Source organism: Uloborus diversus, chromosome 1 (assembly GCF_026930045.1).
Source record: "Uloborus diversus isolate 005 chromosome 1, Udiv.v.3.1, whole genome shotgun sequence".
NCBI lineage: Eukaryota > Metazoa > Arthropoda > Arachnida > Araneae > Uloboridae > Uloborus > Uloborus diversus.
Window position 1 is genome coordinate 13,801,498 of NC_072731.1, and position 23,640 is coordinate 13,825,137.

Consider the following 23,640-nt stretch of genomic DNA (forward strand, 5'->3'; position numbering starts at 1 on the left):
TCGCCAATTGATACAGCTACGATTGTTAAGTTGAAGCTTCCAAAAATTGAATTGAAAGAATATGACCTAATGCCAAGGACTTGGGTTGCCTTTTGGGCGCAATACAGTCGTATTCATGAAGATACTAGTATATTAGAAGAGGATAAGTTTCAGTATCTTCTGTCATCATTGAAGCCTACTTCGAAAGCGCGCAATATAGTAGAAAGTTATCCACCATCTAAGAAAAATTATGCTAAGGTTATCGAACATCTCGAGTCCAGGTTTGGCAGACGTGATTTATTAATTGACATGTTTATACGAGATCTTTTAACATTGGTAAACAACCGAGCTAACATTAAGCTTTCTGATTTGTACGACAAGCTCGGTTCGAGTTTAAGAGCTCTGGAAACATTAGGCGTCACTACGCAAAATTATGCTGCCATGTTGTATCCGGTTGTGGAGTCGTGTCTTCCAACTGATGTATTAAAGGCTTGGGATAGATATTTATTAAAAAGTGAGGTGGATGATGAAGAAACCGTCCAAATTACGAAAGAGAAACTGTTGGAAAGGTTGATGTCATTTCTTCGTCGCGAGATAGAAGGGGAAGAACATCGGGCTTTAGCTGAAAGAGCTTTTGGTCAACCCGCAAAAGGTAAGAAGGAATCTTCAAGCAAAGATGAACCTACAGCAATGAGTTTAATATCTTCTTACGAAAGGCCTTGTAAGACTGAGTGCATTTTTTGTCAGAAACGTCATGACAGTCAAGACTGTCATAAAGCTGCCTCTATGAGTACAGAAGAAAAAAAATCAATTGTAATACGTAGACGCTGCTGCTTGGTGTGCTTGAAGATTGGACACATGGCGAAAAACTGTCGCAGTAATATTCATTGCCTTGTATGTGGAAAGCGACACTACGTAATTTTGTGCCCAGAATTGCCTAGAAAAAATAAGGTTCAACTCCCTAATGAATCAAAGATAGAAGTGAATACGTCCACTTTATTTACGGAACTTACACCTCAGAAGGTTATATATTTGAAAACAATATTGATACGTTTAAGAAATGGAAATCAAGAAATTTATGTCAGAGCCCTCCTTGATGATGGATCACAGCGATCTTACGTAACCAACCAAGTAGTTAAAGAGTTAAGGTTAAAGCCTTCAGGTACAGAGTTATTGTCCCAAGGACTATTTGGTGGTAAGCAAACAGCTGAAGTTAAACATGGTCGCTATGACATCAACGTTCAGAGTATCGATAGAAGGTTTTCGTGCAACATGTCAATTTTGGACCAGCCCAAGATATGTTCTTCTTTGCCTCGCATACGTGACCCAGATTTAGTACAAGAATTAAAACGTCGAGGAATTGAACTAACAGACATAGGTCCAGAAACTCCTCCTATTGACATGCTCATCGGTGCTGACTTTCTGGGAGGAATATTAACAGGAAGAATAGAAGTTCTGCCATCTGGTATAACAGCCGTAGAAACGAAACTCGGATGGAGTGTTTTAGGTCCAGGAAAGAAGAGCAGCATAAATATGGTATCGCTATGTATGCATCACTCAGAGATACACAAAATTTGGGACTTAGAATCTTTGGGTATAACAGATCCCACTGAGAGGAAAACAACTAAGGAGCTAGATGAAGAAACGGTCACATTTTTTCAAGAGACAATTCGGAAAACTGGCAACAGGTATGAGGTGGCTCTTCCATGGCTAGCAGGACATCCCCACTTGTATAATGGATACGACCAGGCAGAAGCAAGACTTCACACCGTTACTAAGCGTCTTTTGAAAGACAATTACTACGAACTGTATGATGGTGTCTTACAGCAGTGGAAGAATGATAACATCATAGAGGAGGTGACAGAAGCTGAAATGTCAAGTTCAAACGCTTGTCATTATTTGCCACATCATCCAGTCGTTAAATCATCAAGCGCTACCACGAAGGTCAGGCCAGTCTTTGACGCTTCATGTAAACGCCCCGGATATGCCTCCTTAAATGACTGTCTTAGTACAGGACCAAGTTTATTAAGTGAAATCCCTCGCCTCATAAGTAAATTTCGTTGTGGTGCCATTGGAGTAATTGCAGACATTAAACAAGCATTTCTTCAACTCTCTTTAGCTGCCAAAGATAGAGACTACCTAAGATTCCTTTGGTGGGAAGACAAAAAACACACTAAGATGAAATTTTACAGGCATTGTCGTGTTGTTTTCGGCGTTTCATCAAGCCCCTTCTTATTAAATGCCACGATTAAATTTCATCTTGAATCGCAGGAATTCCAATCAATAGTCCTGCAAAACACGATCAATCGAATGAAAGATGGATTTTATGTAGACAACTTAGTCACAAGTGTGAATACCAGCGAAGAACTGGAACAATTAAAATCGCAAGCTATAGAAGTAATGCAAAAGGGTTCCTTTGAATTGAGATGCTGGGCTTACAGTGGAATTGAAGAAAGCATAGATCAGAATGTACTTGGCCTGAAATGGGACACTCATGCAGATGAACTTTATTGTGCTGGCTGTAAAACGACTTCAGAAAAGATCCTTTCAAAGAGAAAGCTTCTCTCTGTAGTTAACAGCATATACGATCCTATTGGATTTACGTCACCTGCAACTCTTCTTCCAAAATTATTGCTTCAAGAAGCTTGGAAAAACAAGATAGGCTGGGACGACGATCTGCCTCTAAATATTCAACATAGATATCAACACTGGGTGAAGCATATTGATTTCATAGAACAGTGCAGAATACCTCGTCGATTAATGCTAGGAACTCTTGAGAATACAAGCCTGCATGTCTTTACCGATGCTTCCGCAGATGCATACGCTTGCTGTGTATACTTACGCTCTGAAGAAGAAACGGGAACCTCTGTCCAATTAATAACTGCCAAAGCCAGAGTAGCTCCGATGAAAAGACCGACGATTCCACGCTTAGAGTTGCTTGGAGCTACAATGGGTGCAAGAATAGCAAGTACCGTTTTAGAAGCAATACAGCAACCTTTAAAAATTTCCTTTTGGGTCGATTCAATGGTTGTTCTAAGTTGGATAACGAAAGGAGAACCGTGGAATACTTTCGTCGGTAACCGGGTTAAAGAAATACGTCAACTTACAAATGTCGATAGTTGGAGATTTGTACCAGGATCTATGAATCCGGCCGACTTGCCCTCGCGTTCTTGTAATTGGAAGGAGCTGATAGATAGTCGATGGTGGGAGGGTCCCACTTGGCTACAAGAAACAGAAAATACCTGGCCAAATACTGAGATTACGATGCCTGAAGAAGCTTTAGTTGAAAGAAAGAAAAGTGTTATCTGCAGCACGAATATTAACTTACAGGAAAACTTCAGCAAGAAGCTTCTATACTTTTCTAAGTACAGCAAAGTTATAAGAATGGTAGCTTGGATGCTGAGATTTATAAATAATGCTAGGAATAAGTCCACCCGAGTTATCTCCGAGTTAACATGTGAAGAAATACAGAAGGCAGAACTCGCCGTCATTAAATTGGTACAAACAGAACTGCATGCTGAATTGAAGGAAAAATACTCGAAGTCTATACGATTTTCCGAAGAGTCTGGAGTTTTAAAAGTTGAAACTAAGTTAGTTTTGGGTGAAGATCCAGAAGATTTTCAAAAACCAACCGTACTACCAGATCATCCCATCGTGAGACTGTACATCGAATACGTTCATAAAGCTTTGATGCATAGTGGTGTTCAGACAACTCTGAATCATATTCGAGAGCTCTACTGGATTCCTCGCGGTCGGAGGGTTGTTAGAAAGGTTATAAGCAAGTGTGTGATCTGCAAGCGACATTCCAGCAAGCCAGTACAGCCGAATACAGCGCCTCTACCCATTGATAGAACAAAACGCATTTCTGCATTCCAAGTCACTGGTGTAGATTTGGCGGGACCTTTACACTTACGTCAAGGTACCAAGGCATGGATTGTTTTGTTCACATGTGCTGTATATAGAGCCATTCACCTAGAGCTCGTCACGTCATTGTCAGCTGAAGCATTCCGGCAAGCAATGAGAAGATTCTTCGCTAGAAGAGGGAGATGCTCTGTAATGTATTCTGACAATGGGGGGGGGGGGTCAAATTTTACTGGAACAGCACGAGCCCTTCAATCATTGAATTGGGAGGAAATACAATCTGAATGTGCCTTGCAAAACATCAAATGGCATTTTAGCCCACCCACCGCGCCATGGTATGGTGGTTGGTGGGAGAGAATGGTACATAGTATTAAACAAATTTTACGAAAGTGCTTGGGAAAGGCTTGCGTGACATACGAAGAGATGCTCACGGTGTTGTGCGAAGCAGAAAGTTCATCAATGAGAGACCACTCACCTATATCTCGGACGATCCGAATGAAATGACACCTGTAACTCCAGCTCATTTCATACAAGACATAAGAGGATCAGAAACACATGACTTGGACATCCTTGACTCCCAGCATTTATTAAAAAGAGTGCGTTATGTGCAAAGTTTGCGCGATAATTTTCGAAAACGCTTCCAGAAGGAATATTTAGGTGAACTTGTACGCAATCCGAAATCTAGATCAAAACAGCAGGAAATTTCGGTGGGAGAAATAGTTCTCATAGGATGTGAGGACACTAAGAGATTGAACTGGCCATTAGGTCATGTTGTTGAACTGTATCCTGGCAGGGATGGTATCCAAAGAATTGCCAAACTACGAGTTGCTAATGGCTACCTCGTTAGACCTTTGCAGAGGCTGTATCCTCTCGAAATGTCAATCAGTGATTTGCCATCAGACCTAGCAGCAAATGGAAAGGAGGTAGCAGCTAATATCGATTCAGGGTACTTGGAGTCCACAGCAGCTTCTATTCCAAAAACCCTCAACCCTAACGCTGAGATTTTCATTCCCATGACCGAGGTACCTCAACCAGTGAAACAAACCCGCAGTGGTCGACGAATATTCCCTCCACAACGTTTGGACTTGTAGACTTCAATTTTTTTTTTCTCGTACTGTGACTTTAAAATTGTGTTAACTATTATTTGCATTATTCATCATTGTCTTTCATTTTGTTATAATTTGAAATTATTTATTACTAGTGAACCCGCACGGCTTTGCCCGTAATAGAAAAATTAAAAGGTCTTTTGGTTCGCCTGTATGTTTACAAATAATGTATAGTGAATTTTCTCGCCAATTGGCTTGTACCCATGCTACGGTTCCACGTTATGATAATTTCGTATCTCGTCAATTGGCTTGTGCCCATGTTACGGTTCCACGTTATGATAATTTCGTAATTTACTCGTCAATCTTATGATAATTTTGTTGTTAAAATTGGAATAGAAAAAGAACCACGTCGAATTTTCGAAAAATCGCTTCGAGGTACACACCCCATGCTACAAACTAACTTTGTGCCAAATTTCATGAAAATCGGCTGAACGGTCTAGGCGCTATGCGCGTCACAGAGATCCTGATAGACAGAGATCCTGACAAACAGAGATCCTGACAGACAGAGATCCGGACAGAGAGACTTTCAGCTTTATTATTAGTAACTAGTGGTGCCCGTAAGGCTTTGCCCGTAATAGAAAATGAAAAGGTCTTTTGGTTCGCCTGTATATTTACAAACTAGCAAAAATACCCGGCGTTGCCTGGGTCAGTAATAATTATTAGAAAAAATCGTTACTTGCTTTTGTTTTCTGTTTTAAGTGAAAGAATTTAAAACACATCTTTTTGACGTGCTTGAAAATCGAGTTTCTTCCTTACCCATAAAACTAAAATAGCAATAAGTATAAAGAACAAAGTAGTATTGATTTAGAAACGAAAGCACTATATTTAAGCATATACAAATTTAAAAAACATGAAATTAATCTTCTCATGTTTAAAAAGATTAATCTGTTGATACTTTTTTTTAACATGGAGTCTAAAACCTTCTCTGTATGGCTAATGAAGTACGAAGTGATTAAAAAAAAGTAGCTGCGCTCGTAATCCCCTTATACTTGCTTTAGTTATTTCGGAAAATTTTAATCATTGTGGCTCTTGGTGCGATTTTAACGAATTTGCGAACGTCGTTTCGGGGTACCTTCGATGATGCTCCCCCATTCTTTCCTTACTTTGTAAAACGATATGATATTAATTTTCGTTACAGAGATATCGTCGCCAGATGCTGAGATATTTTTGGTCACCATAAAATGGCGCTAAACAGTTTCATCCGAAATGTTACAAAATAAGTAATAAACTTTGGTGATTGTTTGAAATTGTGCAAAAAGGAAAATTAATGGAAGTTTTTGTGCTGTTTATGGATTTGCCTAATTTAGTTGCTGGATTATTTAACACAGTAAAAAAAGTCTTTTGAAAATTCTTTGATTGGCGATATTTTGTTTACATGGTGAAAGCTGAGAAACATTATGACGTAGTCTTCGGCTTCAGAAACAGCAACGTTGAAAAAACTGCCAAATGCATCAGCTACGGAAATCTTTCTGCAAAAATGTTGGCGATCTGCTGGTTGTTTGGATAATGAGTAAGTGTTCAATCAGCATAAATAATAATAAAAACCATTAATTACATTAAAGTTCCGTTTAAATGGAAAATCATCAGCCAAATCATGTATTAATTGCCAATCTTGTGCAAAAATCTTACTTCAAGATTTGACTTGAGAAAAGCCTTGAACAATCACGAAAAGCAATGAAAATCAACAATACAACAATTGTCGCTATCGACAGGGAGTTGAGATGATACACTAAATACTGTATTGAGTTGAGGAAAGCCTTCGAACATGGATCTAAAAAGCTCATAACTCGTTTTTTATTCTACTTAGAAATTTCGAACAGGTGCCATCTTCAGCAGAAAAATCAGAGCTTTCGATGGACATATAATGTAAATATGTGCAAGTATTTTTTCATCCCAATATTAGAGAATTTATACAAAAATTGTGTTTTATTGCTCCCCTAAGGGGGGTTTGCCCCCCATAACGGGACGAAAACTACCCTATGTGTTATTCTGATGCATAAGCTATATTATTGTAAAGTTTCATCAAAATCCGTTCAGTAGTTTTTGCGTGAAAGAGTAACAAACATCCATCCATACATCCATACATCCATACAAACAAACTTTCGCATATATAATATTAGTAAGATGTATTTTATTTTATTGTAGTTTTGTATTGCGACCAGCTTTATTTGCAATACAAAAGGTGGGAGTATGTTGAAACTCGTTTGATAATTTGGCAACACTGTTTTTACTATAGTTATGTTTAGTAAATCTGGCAACGGAAAAATGTTTAGAATTACTTTCTTTTGAATTGTCGTTATTATACGTCCTACTGTTCTAAGCTAATTATATACTATTATTATACGTTTTAAGTTGCTCAATATGTTTAAGAATTATATCCTGTGTATGTCATGTCATCTACAATAAATTGTATACCCGGGATTTACGAAGTTTTATTTGAGTAACAACAAGCTGCACTTTTCTAAAACTTTATACGATATTATGAAATATGACATTAACAACACATTTTGACTACTTGTTTGTACAAAAAAAAAATCTATGGGCTTTTTTCAATGAAAAGGCCATATTTTTAGGAAAAAACTAAAAGGGGTTAACACTTTTAGTGCATTCACTTTTCCATAATTTTATGACAGGTTATATCTATCTCTTCGTTAGATACCAGAGAGTGATATAACCCTCCAATTTGGATCTAATTAACTAAAAACAGGTTTTATGGGTAAATGTTTGATAAATTCCCTCGAAAAACGTCATATTCGCCCCCAAAGTTGAATTGATCCTTATTTCAGAACCACATATTGCATGCACATTAATTTTTCGAGGTTTATATGACACTAGTGGCACCCGCACGGCTTCGCCCGTAATAGAAAAATTAAAGGTCTTTTGGTTCGCTTGTATATTTACAAATGATGTATGGTGAATTTTCTCGCCAATTGGCTTGTACCGACGTTACAGTTCCACGTTATGATAATTTCGTATCTCGCCAATTGGCTTGTGCCCATGTTACGATTCCACGTTATGATAATTTCGTAATTTATGATAGTTTTTTTTTCTTAAAATTTGAATAAAAAAAGAACCACATCGAATTTTCGAAAAATCGCTTCGAGGTGCACACCCCCATGCTACATACTAACTTTGTGCCAAATTTCATGAAAATCGGCCGAACGGTTTAAGCGCTATGCGCGTCACAGACATCCTACGGACATCCTACAGACATCCTACAGACATCCTCCGGACAGAGAGACTTACTGCTTTATTATTAGTAAAGAGTAATATATTTAATTACTATTTTTGCAAAGTTTCAAATCTTTAGCGTTAATGCTTTTTCGCTAGAGCTGTTGGCGTCAATAAAAACTTTGAAAACGTGGTTGTGAGAAAATCAAGAATAAGTTGAATTTGGTTTTCGCAGTGCAACTGAGTTTAGTAAGTTTCTTCTAGCATTCTCAATCGTTCTGCGATTTTAATAAAAATTGTGGGTTTAGAAAGAACACTAGGGCTCAAAATTTTTCGAAATCTCAAAATCGATTGTTTTTGAAAAACAGGGCGTTCACTTACTTTAAAGTTCCAAGGTTCGGAGTCGGTTATTTTTTACGCGAGTGTGCAATTCTGCTACAGCTGCAGAGCCGAAGTCGGAGCTCCAGGAGTCGGAGTCGGTTATTTTTTTCTGCGAGTCCACAGTTCTGCTACAGCTGCAGAACCGAAGTCGGAGCTCCACACTGTCAAAAATGAAACGCTCAATTTTGACGATTCGGCAATCCTCGAGCACTATTTCGTAATTTTCGACGATCCTTTCGTCACCGAATCACGTGATATTTGACGAAGCCAGAAATCTCAAATTTTTCACGAAATTATTTCGTCCCGATTTCGTCACATTGCAGTGCATCCTGGGAGTTTTCGTTTCAATCTTGTACTTGCGCGTTAAATTATCTTACCTCAATTATTCTAAAGGATTCATAAAAAAGGTTAGTATTTATTGAAATTTGTATGTGCAATGTGCCTTCTTTTATGTATTGTTACATTTTTGTTTAGTGTTGTGTTTGCAGTTGTATTTAAAACACAAAAATTGAAAACGAACGGTTCGATTAGGTTTAGAATTCTGTGTGTGTTAACTTTGAGTCGCCTCCACGTTAGGCGTAGCTAGCGTTGTTTTTTTTATTTGCAAAAGAAAATGTTGGTTCGTTGACATTTGTTTCCAAAAGCGTACTTCCTTTATTTCGTTAAAAAAATTACAAACATGACTAAAGAGTTTGTACGAATTTAAACTTACAAAAAAAAAAAAAAAACCCTCACGTAGCTTAACTAACCAGATGATAAATACAGCGTTTTTATAAAAGGCATAGAACTTTGAAGTTTTTACTTTCAACATGGAATATAGTACATGGTTATGTGTTTTCATTCTTCTCCATGAATTTTACAAAAATAATTCTGTTAAACGAAGTGTATTTTTTAGTTTAATAGTTCAAATTTGTTTCATTCTGCATTTTTATTTTCTTAAACAAATACTATATACCAATCCCCCAATATGCTTACAAGCTTACCCCACGTTGTTTATAATAATCTCCTTTCCCTGCGGCAGATGTTTCTAGCAATAAGTGTTTATGTTCATTATTTGTGCAGCCTTTTTTTTTACTTGCATAAACATGAAGTAAATATCAATTTGATAAAATCATTTTAAGATTGAGAAAATATTAATTTCCATAAAGAACTCTTTGTTCTTGATATTTCAGCAGAATATTTCCAATATTTTTTCAATTTTTCCGCAAATTAAAATAAATTATTGAAGTGAAGTTTTAATGTTTAACCTCGATTAAAAAAAAAAAAAGAAGAAGAAAAATTAATTTGAATTTTGACATCTTGAATTCAAATTACGTTTTTCGCAATTACGAGTGTGTGTGTTTATGTGGGTGGGGAGTATGTGTGTTTGTGTGTAGGGGGTATTTGTATGTGTGTAGGCATGTTTGTTTGTGTCTGCGTGCAGGTATGAGTGTGTGGGTAGTTGTGTGTATGAGTGTTTGTGTGTGTGGGGGGGGGGGAATGTGTACGTGTATGGGCATATGTGTTTGTTTCTGTGTGCAGGCATGAGTGTGTGGGTAGTTGTGTGTAGGTATGCGTGTGTGTATGTATTTGAGTATGTGCTTGTGTGTGTATGTGTTTGTGTACGTGCGTGTATGTATGCGTGTAAGTGTAGGATATTGACGCAACCTGGAGACGGTTTTCGCTAGAGGAGCAGCATCGTGAGGCCGGCCGGTCGACGTGACGGTGGTGCTACAGAGGATGCTGGCGAGAAAATAAAATGATAGGACCTCAAAACAGTCAAATGAAAGCAGTAAGCAATCGTGATTGCTCAAAAAAGAAAAGATAGTATAGTATATTTGAAAATTGTAATAACAATAATAAGCATTTTTTGTTGTTTATTTTCCCACTTCATGCACTAAATTTATAAGTTTTTCTATGTCAATTTGTGTTACACGATTTGTCATAATTATGAATTTTTCCATTATACATAGTTTCTACAGCTAAAATAAATGCAGCATTAGATTTATTGCCATATTTGCCGCCTCAAGATATTGTCAACAAAAAGTGAGAAATCCCGGTCTACATTAAGTGGACACTGGACGTTCAAGAAGAAGAAAGTTTGGGCATTTTCGAAATTTTTATTTTTTGAATTTATTTGAATATGAGGACAATTTTTTGAGTTTTGTTTTATTTATTATAGTATTGAGAATTACTTAAAATAAGTTTCAGTGTTGTGAAATCAAAATAATTACGCAAGGGACTTTTCAAAGTTTTGTTAATTATCGTTAAGGTTATTAACATTTTTTTTAAATAATTGGTCTTCTAATTAAAATTTTTTACCGAAATTTTATAATTAAGCTTGTACCAGTGTTTAAAGTATATGGTAAAAATTTCATTCAAATCCATTAATAATTAAAAAGGTTTGTTTTCAAGATCCAGTGTCCCCTTAAATCAGACTAAGAAGCATTTTATAGATGAACTTCCAATAAATCCAAATCTTTTAGTTGGAGTTGTGATTTTGCTGAATATAAAGTAAAATGTCTGAAAATTTAACCGAACTTCAATTGAAAAATTGAAAGGATAATGAAAATATATGAAAAATTAAAAGGATAAGGAAAATATATGAAAAATTAAAAGGATAATGAAAATATACGATAAGCTTTATATATGTAACAAGCTTTGCTCACCACACTAGTCCCTATTTTCATTATATACCTTTGAAAAAAAATCCATTGATATCAGTCAATTAGTTCTCAAGACACAAACAAACAAGAAAATGCACTTTGTTATTGGGTTTCCCCTATCTTTGGCAACTCTTCTCCCTTGGCGTTTTTTATTTACTGCGTGAAAATTGCATATTTTAAAAATCAAATATGCTTAGTTAAAAGGTGATACTCCCTTCGTCTCCGTCCCAAACTAGTAAGTAGAGCTATGTTTGAATATTTTTGTACTAGTGATTGACTCTGATGATTTTATGATTTTGTTCGAATATTTTTTAAAGATTTCAAGGTACTATACTATCAATTAACAACTTTACTTGGCAACATTCCCTCTTAAAATCATTACCAGCTGAGTTAAAAAAATCCGAAGTACACACGCCCTTAAGCTACGCCCCATTTTGTAAGTACTCTACTCCCAGTATAGCAGAAAAATCAGTTTTTTTTTTCCTACTAAATCCCTATCCATCAGCTAGAAGATAGCTTTATGTAATTACTAGTTAACTTATGAAAGGGAGCATGGCTTCGAGTGTTGGAGCCCTGAGTTTTTGATTCTATTTTGATAGTGGTTTAAGGAGGTAAAGCTCGGTAAGTAAATGTTGTTTATTGATAACATAGCACAATAAAATCTCTGAAAAAAGTGCAAATAAAATCATAATCACCAGTTTCAGTACTACTTAATTCCTAAGTACTTTATTGGAACTAATTTGGGTGGGGGGGGGGGGGGTACTTCAGAAAACATTCGTGAAGAAAACGGAACACGAAAATCGGGGAAAAAAACGGTGTATTTTGGCTATCGGTTAAAATAAAAAATAAATTTAAAAAAAAATCACAAATCAACAATTTTTGCACCCTTGATTTTTTTATAGCTCAAAAAATGAAAATTTACGACTTGATGTGCAAAAGAATTAACTCGTTTAATGGCTAAATAATGCTGATTCTCGATAAATTGAAGAGAACTCTAATTCTAGAATTTTATTCAGAAATTAATTTCAGGAAAATGAGAGTCTAGCTGCCTAAATAAAAATTTTGTTCATCCGCTGTAAAAATAACTCATTCTTCCAATCTGCTTGAAAAAAAAAAAAAAAAAAAAAAACTGACAGCATCAAAATAAAAATATATTTTGAAAAATATGAAAATTAAATCAGATGCTTTTCAAAGTCACAAGCGAATCGTAGCTTTTTAACTTAAGAAAAAGAACTGAGATTTTAAAAGTAATCGTGAAAACATGTTTTATTTCAGAAATAAACTGCTGAATTTAATCGTAAAACTTTCCTGGAAAAAAAGATCCATGTGCATGAGGGCATACACCCATGGACTTAAACCTTTACTTATTATGCATATATTCTCTTTTTAAAACTTTTTTAGGATGGATCCAACATCACGGAAATAATCGGAACAAGGACAGACGAAGACTTTTTCATAATTATAACAATATTCTAAATGTTTGTATATTATACATTGATTTCATGTTACACATGTTTGGAAATAAAAATCAAAACTTAGGGGTAAAAAGTAAAGTTATATTTTTATAATTATTTAACAAACATTACACTAAATTCATTTTACCAAAAGATTTATTTCACATCTGCATTTTTTTAAAGATTTATATTTTCAAATACCTTTTGCAATTTTGGCAGATAATTGTTCATGCAATAATAAAGTTCCTGTACTAAACATAAATTTGGCCAAATAAACATTCTACATACAAGCAAAATTAATAAAACAAATAATTAATTGGAAAACAAAAAAAGGTAAGGTTTTTCTTAAGATTATCTAATTTTATTTTCTGTATCTAATTTTAGAACAAATATGTACTAACTTAAAGTTGTCCATTTTATTGTACTTTTTCTTTGAAATTTGTGGTATAAGTCGGATAAAAATCTTTGTTTTTTTTCTGGAATTTTTTCATGCGATGCAATGAAGAAGAAACTTCTCAGCAATTTTCTCCCGAGCATATATCGATCTAACTGTGCATAAAAGTGGCACATGATTTATTTTTCCAGAACCCAATGTCTGCTGAGGAAGTAGCACTTTTATATTCCCAGTAGGGGCAAGGGCGATGTAGGAATTTCTACATCGTGATGCATCGCCATCCTTACATAGCGATGTAGTTCAAACAACTTGAAATATTCTTTCCGCTTTAGGGGCACCCCCCCCTTCCCCAATTAGGGGTGTTTTCCTTACAAAAATCCAGGCTTTTATCAGATCTTTTTCTAATTTGGCGCATAGGTTCTTTAATCACATGGGGTAGTACCCCATATGAATACTGCACCATGGGAAACTATCCTATGTGGATTTCCAGCATTAAAGGACATCTGGGCCGAATCTGGAAAAGATTCGACGAAAACTGGATTTTTATAAGGAAAACTCCTACGGGGTTTGCCACACATTGCGGGACGAAAACTACACTATGAGAATTCCCAAACATCAAAAGACAAATGTACCAAATTTGGAACAGATTAGACAAAAACTGGGTTCTTATAAGACCCCTCCCCCACACACACGTGGCTTCCCACTCCATAGCGGGACGCAAACGGGAATTCCCGAGCGTCAAAGGACATCTGTTGCAATTTTGGAAAAGACATGATAAAACTGGTTTTTTGTAAGAAAACCCCTCATTTGGCGGTTGTCGCCCATAGCGGGGCAAAAACTACCCTATGAGAATTCCTGAGCATCAATAAACGAGCCTCTATGCCAAATTTTGGAAAGATTCAACAAAAAATGAATTTTTTTCAAGGAAAACCCCCATCGGGGTTGCCCCCCCCCCCCCCCCACCCATACATTGACGAAAGCTAACCTCCGTGAATTCCTGAGCATCAAAGAACCGCTATGGCAAATTTAGAAAAGATCGGACAAAAACTTTTTTTTATATAAGGAGAACCCCCAATGCGGGGTTGCTTCCCCCCCCCCCCCCTCAAGGAGGGTTGAAAACTACCATGTGTGAATTCCCGAGCATCAGAGGACCTATGTTCCAAATTTGGAAAAGATATGATAAAAACTGGTTCTTTATAAGAACCCCCCCCCCCCCGTATGGGGGTTGCCCCCCATAGCGGAAAGAAAACCACCCTATGAGAATTTTCCTGAGCATCAAATAACGAAACTCTGCCAAATTCGGAAAGATCCAACAAAAACTGGATTTTTTGTAGGAAAACTACCATAGGGGTTGCCCCCCCCCCCCATAGAAGGCCGAAAACTACCCTGCGTAAATCCCCGTGCATCAAAGAGCCTATGTGTCAAATTTTGGAAAGATCCGACAAAAATTGGATTTTTTTTCAAGGAACCCCCCCCCCCTTCCCCCCTCCCCTTATAAAGTGATGAAAACTACCCTGCGTGATTCTTGATAATCAGAGAACCTCTGTGGCAAATTTAAAAAAGATCGGACAAAAACTTTTTTTTAATACGGAGAACCCCCAATGCGGGGTTGTCTGTCTCCCCCCCCCCCATAGAGGGACATAAACGACCTTGTGTGAATTCCCGAGCCTAAAATAACGAACCTCTGTGCCAACTTTGGAAAATATCCGACAAAATTAGATTTTTTGAAGGAACCCCCCCCCCATTATGGGGGGTTTAATTAGATACCATGGGGAGTTTAATCTGCAATGATTTGTTTTACCTTTTTTAAGAAGGTGTTTGTTTGCATTTTTACATAAATAAAAATTTGCTTGACATATTTTATGTGCCTCTTTTTTTAACAATTACTTGTCTTCTTTTTTTGATGGGGGGGGGGGGGGGGGAGACTGCAGGCCCGTTGTTTCAATTTTTTCCCAAATATGACAAAGAGTCTGTACTCAATAAAATTTTTACAGAAAACCAACTAAAACAACGGCCAGTAATGTGTAAAAACATGAATGTTCAAAAATCAGGACAGGAGGGGAGGGGGGTCAATTGACCCCCTGACCCCGTAAATGACGGGCCTGTGAAAGTAACTATACGCAATAAAGTGGGAAACTACGGTGGTAAGATTCTGAATTTAGGATTTGATCACACGCACACAAATCTTATAAAATACAGTCGAACCTCGTTATAACGAACTTAAAGGGACCATTAAAATCGATTATTATAAAATGTGGTTCGCTTTATCCAAAAAACAATAAACAATAAGACAAGGATTGCAAAAAAGTTCATTTCAGCAATTATTTGTTTTAAGCGTGTTCGAATTAACGAGGTTCGACTGTATTCTCAAAAAAAAAAAAAACTTATGTGCTCAAAGAGAGAGAAAAAGAAGGAAATAAATTTTCTTAAAAATTTACGAAATTAACGTCCTCATATATGACGAAATTAATTTGGACGAAACTAATGCTCTCAAAACTACGAAAATGATTGTTAATTTGACGAAACTAGAAAGAAGAAATATTTCGTTACATTTGACGAAATTCGCATCCTCAAACCACTAACAAAAGCAGGTTTCTTCAATTTGACGAAATGTTCGCTCGGAGCATATCCCTGGAAGTGGTTTCGTCAAAAACGAAGAAAATTTCGTCAAATTTGAAATAGTACGGTGCAAATAGACCGAAAAAAGGTCTAACCTCAACATCCAAAGTAAAAGTTTTCCCGTCAACTCCAAATTGTTGTGTACTGTCCACATATTGTTTGGTAAAAAGTTTACACCGTTTTCAGCGTCGGGTTTTGGGGGGAGGGGGGGAGAGAAGTTGGTAAATTAGTAGTTTTTACCAGTTTTTTTTGGAAATATTTAAAAAAACTATGGCGTTTAGCGCGAAAAAGTGCCTTATACAAAATAATCTACACTAAATTACGAACAAAATGGTCCTAAACATTATTTTGTTAAGTGAACGATTTTAGAGTTAGGGGCGGGTGTAAAAGTAGAAAATTTTCGCATTTTTTTAGATTTTTCGGAAAAAAAATTCACTATCACTCTGAAAAAATTCACTATCACTCAGGAAACTAATTTTTTGTATGAGGAGTGTTTTGTAAAAAGCAAATTGCGATTTATGGTGCTGGTGGTATGTTTGTGATTAGCCCTTGAAGGAACGACAACCTCACCACCTACTCAAGGGGCTCTACTTTTAAGGGGGAAAAAAAGCATTCATGGACCGTGGTTATGTAAATCTGTGGCACGGAGAAACCCAAACTTTCTCTAGACAATGCCGCAATAAGAATGAATATATTTTAAACATAGATGATTTTAAATTATAAAAATTCATAACAATTATGATTTATAGTTATATCATTTTTAATAACATTTTTATAAGTGCTGCTTTTGAAGTTTTTTCTTTAGAAAATAGGCTTTTTTGCCTGTATATTGCAACTATATTTTATCAAACTTTTTGACGTTCGTAAACTGAGTTCAATACTAATATTTAATAAAAATGTAGAATGTTGAATGCGGACATATTGTGATGCAAAGTATTCACCAGTATTCAGTCCTCTTCAAGCATACCACCGTCCTCTTCTAGATCTTTGTCTATGATATAAGTGCCCCCTGTTATTACTTCCTAGACCTGAACAATTACTGTACATGCTTGAGCAGTTTAGACCATTACTTCTGCACTCGCCCAGTTATGGACGCATTCGGCTTTTTAAACGCGCACTATGAGGGAAAGTAATTCCTTGGGAGTTGCAGAAGGCATTGTTGTAATTAATTAAAGTGAAAAAAACCAACGTAAATTAAAGCACAAATATTGAAGAAAATACAGCATATAACTATTTCAAGGCTACAATGGAGTTTCTTCATCGGTGCAAAAAGCTCACCAGCACAACCAGAAGTTGCGAGAGAACTGACAGCAACCAAATGGACACCGGTATTTATACCAAAGAGGACCAACTAATAAGATTGTTGTAATTGGTCTCAGGTATTCACCAATCTTCTTTCACCCCCACTGGAGGTAAATTCTTTTTTTCATCCAGCCGCTGCTGAACTTGGTGGTAGGTTCTATATGAATGCTGCCTGGTAGCTGTTGAAGTGAGGGTAAGCCAACTTGTGTGTGTGTGAACAATGAATGTATGGGCTGCTTTGCAATAGCCTGCAAGTAACACTGGTAGCGAAAGCTATCTAGATCTTCAGTATTCTTTCAAGAAAGAAATACTTTTCTGCGCACACCTTCTCCTGCTGATTGTCTTTCTTTGGTACCACCATTTTCAATTTGTTTTCTGATGGTGTGTGAACATTCAACAAGACTAGTAAGTTCATGTCATCACCGATCACACAAGCTTCAATTCCATTCTTAGCTTTATTAATCGCTGTTAAAACTATAAATAAATCATCGTCACGCGATGCTTGATGAACTGTGCAACCGCCTCTTTGCAAGTACATTGTCAGGAGAGAAATAAGGCACATTTTTTTCTTAGAAATTCACTTTGGTTGATAGTTACATCGATTGAGTCTTCAACTTTGACTTCAATGTTAGTGGTTAGAACGTGATCTACGTAATTGTTCTTCATCTTTTGTGGTTCCTTGCTCGTATTCATCAAAAACAAGTTGCTGGCCTATAATGAGCAATTACGTAATTTATGCATTGCTCGCAAATCTGTCTGAAAATAGCTGGGAGACGTCAGAAAACACGATGAAGAAGGTGATGTTCATCAATGATGTAGGACACTTTTTCTAAATAAGGGGTGATCGATGATTCATTTGAATCTGGAACCAAGGGTGGAGGATATGCACATAATTAAAATTAAAATACAGGGCGAGCCCGCTTATTAGAATATCGGTTAAAAGAATATCCCGCTTAATATAATACATTTTCAATGTACCAAACCAATGTAATGTGTTATTTTTATCCCGGTTTTTGGAATATCCCGCTTATTAGAATATTTTTTCGTGGCAAAAACAGTATTTCTTAAAGTCTCTCATATTTTCTTACAGTGCACACCATCCGATGTGAGAGAGTATTAGGCAGGGGTGCACGTGGACTCAAGTAAAATTTTCTGAAGGCAGTGTGAAATTTTCTGAAACTTTGAGGAAGCTCGACCCTTCTCCCTCCCCAGTAAAAACTCTTCAAATTATGCATAAAAAAATCATTTAAATCATAGATAAAAATTATTTTTCAAGTTTTTTTTTATTTTTTAGAATAATTTTTCCGTTTTAGAATGTGTTGTCAACCAAAAAATGTCGGAAATTTCTGAAATTTCGGATCACAAACACCCCTGGTATTAGGGTTCACACATACAGTGGTGTTGCTAATTGTCATAGACTTGGTAATAGAGGCTAGAGACTGAACAGCTAACTTTCTTTTCTAGTCTATCTCTGAATGTTTTGTTTTCAATCTTTTTTGAAGCTAGTAGTCTAACTTCAAGTGCTTTATCACAGTTAACGCAAATTGCAGAAAACCGGTTCTCGTTCCCAGTATTTCTACATTTCTAACTCCATGTGGTGCCTCTTAGTTTCTTTTAGACTAGAATACGATTGTACAATATTACTTTTTAATAAAATTGTTTAGTTATTTCTGTTTACGGAGGAGGTAGAATTGCATTTTCCAAAAATTCTTTAAAATGCGAAAATTTTCTACTTTTACACCCGCCATAACTCTGGAATCGTTCACTCGACAAAATAATGCTTAGAACCATTTTGTTCGTAATTTAGTGTAGATTATTTTGTATATTACACTTTTCGCGCTAAACGCCATAGTTTTTTTAAATATTTCCAAAAAAACTGGTAAAAACTACTAATTTACCAACTTCTTCCCCCCCCCCCCCCCAAAACCCGACGCTGAAAACGGTGTAACTTTTTACCAAACAATATGGGGGACAGTATACAACAATTTGGAGTGTACGGGAAACTTTTACTTTGGATGTTGGGGTTCATGTCTAATTGCACTGTACTAAAAGTCCATTTCTGAGAGTGCAGGAGTCGGAGTCGGTTATTTTTTCCGCGAGTCCGCAATTCTGCTACAGCTGCAGAGCCGAAGTCGGAGCTCCAGGGGTCAGAGCCGGTCGTTTTTCCTCCGACTCCGCAGGACGAAATTTGCAATTAAGATGCGCGGACCGTTGAGAAGTTTTTACCCCACTTTCTGCAAAAGCAAAAAAGCAGAAGAAAGAAAAAAAAAAGAAAAAACTATGTTTTGAAGAACTGTTACACAAGTTGCTCCCAAGATTTTTGTAGTTCATTAATCAAATATTTGGATTATTGGATTTCTGCAGTTTGAAACTTTATAAGGGGTAATTGGAACAACAAAAAATATTGAGAAAAAATAGGCAAACATAACTTTTAAAAACTTACATATTCTTTAAAAATTAATGTAATACACTGTAAAAATTGTTTTTGAGTCGACAAATCAATAACAACAGCGACACAGAGAAATAGGGAGGGAGGAAAAAAGATAATTTCTTGCTCACATCGACTTTTGGTACAATGGGATGGTTTCCTTCAGTCAAAAGTACTGCTTTTAGTCATTGAAATGGATAAAATGAGCAAAAAAAAATTACATGGACCCAGAAAATACTTTGATTTTCCCAATGTTCTTTTTAAATTAATTTTTTAAAATATCCGATTTTTTAAACAAGCCGTGGTCTTTATGACGTCACAAATGTTGCAATTTGGCGCATCTTTCTACTACGTTTCCACGTTGTGATAATCAATCAGCGAGTTAAAATTGCACTCTACGCTTGCTATCAACCACATCGTTGCCAATACACGTGAATAAAGATGCGAATTAAATATTTTGTTCTGTGAATGGCAACATTGAATGGCATTTCATCATTTGTGATGTCACACGACAGAAGTGTAAACAATGAAAGCGCACCGATTTAAGTTTTTTTAAAAATATTAAACTAAAACAAATTATTTAAAAAATGGTCAGATCCTATGTTTTTAAGCATGCTCTTTCAGAAAAAAATACTTTTAAAATTTTGAAAACGACCCCATTGTTGTGTTTTTTTTTTTTTTTTTTTTTAAATTTGTTTTCCAAAAGCATCAATTGCAATGATACTCTTCTCTCTCTTTTACCCTTTTTATGCTCTTTCTTCAATCTTCAACCTTTTCTCTCTTCGGTTTTTGGATATCCTCTGAAACTCTAAGAACCTAAGAAAACACTTTGTTACAGCAAGAGTTTTCTTGCTCTCCTGTTTATCTTTTGCATTAGTTTTATTCTACTGTGTTATCTTTTGCATTAGTTTTATTTATAATTTACAGATTTTTATATGATCTACTTTATTTAAAACGTCATTTGAAATCAGAAGGTAAGTCACAAATGAATTTTTCATGGAATCGTCAGAAAATGTTCCTATTTTCGTCTTATGTGGTTTTATTTGTATACTTGATGAGGTAAAAATACCTGTAAAGTAACTGAGACTGTCTCATTCTGCCCACTCAGGGCCGTCCGAAGAGGGGGGCGATCGCCCCGGGTGCCAAGATATGAAGGGGCTCCATAAACTAAGCTTTTTTTTGAGCAATCACGATTGCTTATTGTTCTCACTTTTTTGACGTTCCTTTGATTTTTCCCACCGCCACCCTCCGCACCATCACCGTCGACGGGCTCCTCACGATGCTGCTCCTATAGCGAAAGCCGTCTCCAGTTTGCATCCATGTCCTACACACACGTGCATACATACACAACTACTCACACGCACGCACACACACAAACACATACACACACATACACCTACACACACATACATACAGACACCCACACATACACACAACTACCCACACATTCATGCCTGCACACAGACACAAACACATATGCCTACACACACATACACATACCCCCCCACACACACACATTCATACACACAACTACCCACACACTCATGCCAGCACACAGACACAAACACACATGCCTACACACACATACACATAACCCCTACACACAAACACATACGCTTACATACACACACTCGTGATTGCGAAAAACATAATTTGAATTCAAAATGTCAAAATTCAAATTAATTTTATTGAATTTTTTTTAAAATCGAACATTGGATTTTTGATTACATGTGTCCCTTGTATAACATGGTTGATTCGAACTGTGCTATATCGAAACTGTGTTATGCGAGACTTTCGTATTTACTTATTTAAATTATTGTTTCAATTATTTATATGTACTATTTAAATAACATAAATCAGGGCAACAATTACAGTGTTGTACCGTGTAGTACAGGTATCGTGCGTGTTACACGAAGGATGCTTGTGCATATTTAATTATGTATTAATGAATTTTACAGTTTTGCTTCTATTATACGCCCACTGTTCTGGTGGGGAGGGGTAGGGGGCGCCAGAAAATATTCACCCCGGGCGCCGTCCTCTCTCGGGATGGCCCCTGACCCCACTCCGCCTTTTTCTTTTAATTCAACATTCTAAGTTTCGTTCATGTTTGAATGATAATTAGCTACATAGGAAGAACAATTAAAATGTTCAAACGGCTAATTTTTATTCATAAAAGAAAATGTTATAAATCGACGCATGCGAGAGTCAAGAAAAAAAAAACTATGCTTGCCTGAAATCAGAAAAATAACGATCATTTGATTGCAAACACAAGCAACAATTTCATATCCCAGAACCCACAAGGTCAATTGCAGCGGATTCATAGGTACCTAGCATCATTTGCAGATTATAATTTAAAAAAATTAAAAAATAGCTTTGTCTCACTGTGCCCCATCCACCCCTATATCACCCCGGAAAAAAAATTCTGCCTCACGTTTACAATGGACTGCGCTCATCGGAGTCTTGAACTAGATTTAGCTTACTCTTTTTAGATGTACGAATACAAATGACGAAAAGTTATTGTTTATAAGAACTATTCCGCAATATAGCGCTTCACTTGGAGTAAATCAGTGTCAAGTTCAATGCAAGCAAAAGTGATGTTATAATTTGGTGAATATTAGGCATTATATCTTCAAGTTGGCGACAAATTAGGCGAAAAAAAAAATGATTTTTTCGATTCTGGTTTCAATTTGGCGCTATTGATGATAGTTTGTGAGTAGTAATCGATTTAATTATGTTAATACTGTCAATAGATGAATCCCTGCAAAACGCTTTTTTTTTCATCGGTTCGCCACAAACTTGAAGTGACATTGGTTAAAGTGTTTCTAACTCACTTTAAGGCGCTACTATACTGTATTTTTGTTCTTTACACGTTCCATACAGTTTTTTATGCAGTGTTAGATCACAGACGCTAATTAAAACATCACCTTTCTCTACATTTTATAAAGTACAATTCTCAGTTCTTTTCCATTGCAGGTACTTATATTGACATGGCGACTTTTTACCTTCTCTACGTAACCGAAAATAGAAAAATAAGATCTATTAGACTTAGGAGCAGTGTTTGCTCCTCTTTTTCTGATTCAATATTTTAATGAGATTCCAGGCATACCCTCAGCGGTTGATTCAACATTTTGCTTTTATTTTTTGGCGGATTATTTGAATCGAATTTTATGTTATTTTATAGCCTTTTCATTATTTGAGGTTTATTTTACATTTTAATGAGTTTGTTTGCTTGTTAGGTGGAGGGTTTTTTTTTTGAGCAATCACTATTGCTTTATTGTTCTCATTTGACTGTTTTGTGTTCCTATGATTTTATTTTCCCATCGCCTCCCTCTGCAGCACCACCGTCGACCGGCCTCACGATGCTGCTCCTCTTGCGAAAATCGTCTCCAGGTTGCGTCCATCCTACACATACGCATACACACCCACGCCTACACACACATGTACACACTCATGCCTGCACACAGACACAAACACATATACCTACATACACACATCACACACGAACGCCTACACACACATGCATAAAATACACACACACGCACCCACACACATGCGCCTACACAAACACACACGCGCATTCACACACACACACGCTCGTGATTGCGAAAAACATAATTTGAATTCAAAATGCCAAAAATTCAAATTAATATATATATATATATATATATATATAATTATTATTATGATTTAATTTTCATTTATTTATTTATTTATTATTATTATTATTTTTTTTTTTTTTTTTTGAGCAATCACATTGTTTATTGTTCTCACTTGACGGTTTTGATGTCCTGTGATTTTATCTTCCCCCCCGCCTCCCTCTGCAGCACCACCGTCGACCCCCCCCCCCCCCCGTTGCTGCTCCTCTCGCGAAAACCGTCTCCAGATTGCGTCCATATCCTACACACACACACGCCTACACACACACACACACACACACACACACACACACACTCGTGATTGCGAAAAACATAATTTGAATTCAAAAAGCCAAAAGTCACATTAATTTATCTTACATTATTGTAAATTTTCCTCTTTTTTTTTTCATTTTGATGGAACATTTCGTAGGCTTTTCTTGTTTGAAAGCTCATTTTCGTTGCCAACAACGGTTGTGACGTTGAGCCCCAATCTAAGAATTTCTCCTCTTTCAACCTAAACATAAATGAACTTTTCCTAGGTCAATTGTCTTTTTATCAGAGCCATAATATACATCGCATCAATAATGTAACGTTTGTTAGAAACGTTTGGTTTCCACACGTGGGAAAACCAAAGATTTCTCTATATTACTTTGAGCAGCATGCTC

The 23,640-nt window shown here is 36.4% G+C and overlaps 1 protein-coding gene across 1 annotated transcript; it reads left to right on the forward strand.

Moving 5' to 3' along the window:
- Positions 1-1,251: 1,251 nt before the first annotated feature.
- On the forward strand, positions 1,252-22,326 carry LOC129234298 (uncharacterized). Its single transcript, XM_054868293.1, has 3 exons — positions 1,252-3,750; positions 4,539-4,786; positions 22,314-22,326. Exons 1-3 carry the CDS (start codon positions 1,252-1,254, stop codon positions 22,324-22,326), a joined length of 2,760 nt encoding a protein of 919 aa, XP_054724268.1.
- Positions 22,327-23,640: the final 1,314 nt, after the last annotated feature.